At 69.4% G+C, this 2,727-nt stretch overlaps 1 protein-coding gene across 1 annotated transcript; it reads right to left on the reverse strand.

The window, feature by feature from the left end:
- Nucleotides 1-1,477: 1,477 nt before the first annotated feature.
- Nucleotides 1,478-2,608, reverse strand: ATP6V1F (ATPase H+ transporting V1 subunit F). Its single transcript, XM_027669737.1, has 2 exons — nucleotides 2,258-2,608; nucleotides 1,478-1,792 (listed from the first exon to the last, which is right to left on the reverse strand). The coding sequence occupies exons 1-2, from the start codon at nucleotides 2,413-2,415 to the stop codon at nucleotides 1,591-1,593; spliced, it is 360 nt and encodes a 119-aa protein (XP_027525538.1). The 5' UTR covers nucleotides 2,416-2,608; the 3' UTR covers nucleotides 1,478-1,590.
- Between the last annotated feature and the right edge of the window lie 119 nt (nucleotides 2,609-2,727).

The raw sequence follows: 2,727 nt of genomic DNA on the forward strand, positions 1-2,727 counted from the left end.
GTGTGTGTGTGTGACACCTGTGTGTGTGTGACACCCCTGTGTGTGTGTGTGTGTGACACCTGTGTGTGTGTGACACCTGTGTCCGTGCCCACCCAGCTGTGTGTCCCCCAGCACTGCCCCCCTCACGCCTCCCTGTGATCTGGGTCACCCCCCAGGCCTGGGGGTTCACCCTGGGTGCCACTCCCATCCCCAGGGGCACAGGCTGTGGGACTGGGCAGGAAAGTGGGGTGCCGGGGGTCTCCATGGGGCACGGGGGTTTGTCCCTGCTGTTCGCCCCGGGGTTGGGGTCATGGGGGGAGTCAGGGTGCCCCTGTGCCCACGAGTCTGGGACCCCCACATGTTGTGTCCCTGTTCCTTCCCCGTGGCCCACAGCATGTCCCCCCTCCATCCCTGTTCCTGTGCCACATATCCATACCCCTCCTGCTCCTGTCCCCCCCGTGCCCCATAGTGTGTCCCTGTGCCCCATAGTGTGTCCCCACTGTGTCACTGTCACCCCCCGTGCCCCACAGCGTGTCACTGTCCCACCTGTGCTCCAGAGCATGCCCCTGTACCACATCCTCGTGCATCCCCCCACCCCGTTCCTGTCCCCCCCATGCCTCACAGCATGTCCCCCCCTGGTCCCTGTCCCCCTGTGTGTACCCCCCATGTCCCCCTGTGCCCCACAGAGCAGAACAGATGACAAGTGGTGTCAGTACATGTTGGGGACACAGGGAGGACACAAAAGGGGGGATACAAACGTCACTTGGGCACTGGGGTGGCAATAAATACCAGACCCCCCCCCCGGGGTTCTGCAAGGGCACAGGGGGCTGAGGAAGGGCTGCAGGGATGGTGACAAGGTCACGATGACAACTCCCGGTGTCCTTGGGGTGTCCCTGGCCCCCCCTCCCCGCTGTCCCTCCCTGCCCGCGGGCGGGATCCGGCAGGATCCGGTGGTGGCACTTCCCCATCACGGGACATGGCTGAGACACCGTCACAGGGCACCCGCGGGGCCCCCCTGCCCCCTCAGGGACACACTAGGGTCCCTCTGTCACCCTCAGACCCGTGGGACACCCTCAGGGACCTGACAGCACCCACCCCCAAGGAGCCCCCAAGCAGCACCCTGGGTGGGCTGGGGACCCCGTGGGGTGAGGACCACCAGACAGGGGGCGCAGGCCCCCGGGAACCCCCAGGTGGGTTTCCCTGTCGTGGAGACCCTGTGGGATGCCAGGGGCTGTTTTGGGGCACCAGGTGGGGTCTGTTGCAGCTCATCGGGAGTGAAGAGGCCGGGGTGGGGTTGGGGAGGTGCCAGGGGCTGTGTGGGGGTGCTGAAGGGGTCCTGGGGGTGCCCATCACAGGTGGTCGGGCACGACGAGGCCACAAGTGCAGCACGGAGGGGCAGTCTGGGGGGGCTGAGGGGGTTTGAGGATACTGGGGGGGTACCAGGGGTACTGTTTGTGGTTTGGCAGTCCAGGGGATGTTCTGGAGGGGTCCTGTGGCATTTGGAGGTACCAGGGAGGGTTTTGGGGGTCCCGGGGAGGCTGGAGGTACCGAGGGGGGTTAGGGGGGGCCCGGGGGATTTGGAGGTACGGGGGCTGGGGGGTCCCGGGGGCTCTATCGCAGCTCGTCAGGAGCAAAGAGCCCGCGGGCGCGGCGCAGCACCGAGTCCCGGGCCGGGTCGTACGGGTGGTCCTTGGAGGGGATCTCGAGCACCGCGGGCAGTGCCCGGGCGTGGGCTGCGACCGCCGGCCGGATCTGCTCCGCCAGCGCCTGCGAGATCAGGATCATCCCCACGTCCTCCCGCGCCAGGAAACCCCTGGAACAGGGAAACCGGGGGTCAGGGGGGCACAGAGAACCTCACCCACGGATGGGGACCCCAGCGCGGTGGTGGGACAGGGGATTCCTGGGATTCCTTGGACCCCCTGATCCCCCCTAAGCACCCCTGAGACCCCCCTCGACACTCCTGATATCCCTCTGACAACCCCCAGGGGCTCCTGAGACCTTCCAGACCCCAGATTCCTCCCATACCCTCCTGAGACCCCCAAACCCTCACCCGAGACTCCTGGGATCCCTCTCCAACTGCCCCTGGGTCCCCTCTCCAACTGCCCCGGACCCCCCAGAACTTCTGGGATCCCCCAGACTCCAAAACCCGCCCAGACCCTCCTCAGGGACCACTGAGACCCCCTCCAGGGACCACCGCAGGGCCCCCTCGGACCCCCCAGCCCCTCCCGAGCCCACTCAGAGCCCCCCGAGCCCCCCGGGCCGCCCTCGTGCCCCCCACCGAAAGGTCTCCTCGATCTCGGCCAGGCTCGTCTCCTTCTCCACCACCAGGAAGTTGGGCCGCCGGTGCTTGTCCAGCTCGCCGATGCCGCCCAGCAGGAACCCGGTCACCGTGTCCTCATCGCCCATCACGGCGATCAGCTTCCCGCGGCCCGCCATGCCCGGGCCGCGCCGGGACCGGGGCCCGCCGGGATCGGGACCCTCCGGGAGCCGCCGCCGGGACCCGCCGGGATCGGGACCCTCCGGCAGCCGCCGCCGGGACCGAGATCGCGATCTGGACCGACCGGGAGCGACCGGAACCCGCCGGGAGCCGCCGCCGCCGCTTCCGGGTCCCGCCCCCGCCGTGCTGGACACGCCCCCCCGCTCGCCCCGCCCCCCCCCGCCCCGGAACTCGACACTCCCCCCCCCCCCCCGTGAGCCCCGCCCCCCCCGCCGGTGAGCTCCGCCCCCCCGCCGGTGAGCTCCGCCCCC

The sequence above is a fragment of the Corapipo altera genome, unplaced genomic scaffold (assembly GCF_003945725.1).
Source record: "Corapipo altera isolate COAL_440 unplaced genomic scaffold, ASM394572v1 246, whole genome shotgun sequence".
Taxonomy (NCBI): Eukaryota; Metazoa; Chordata; class Aves; order Passeriformes; family Pipridae; genus Corapipo; species Corapipo altera.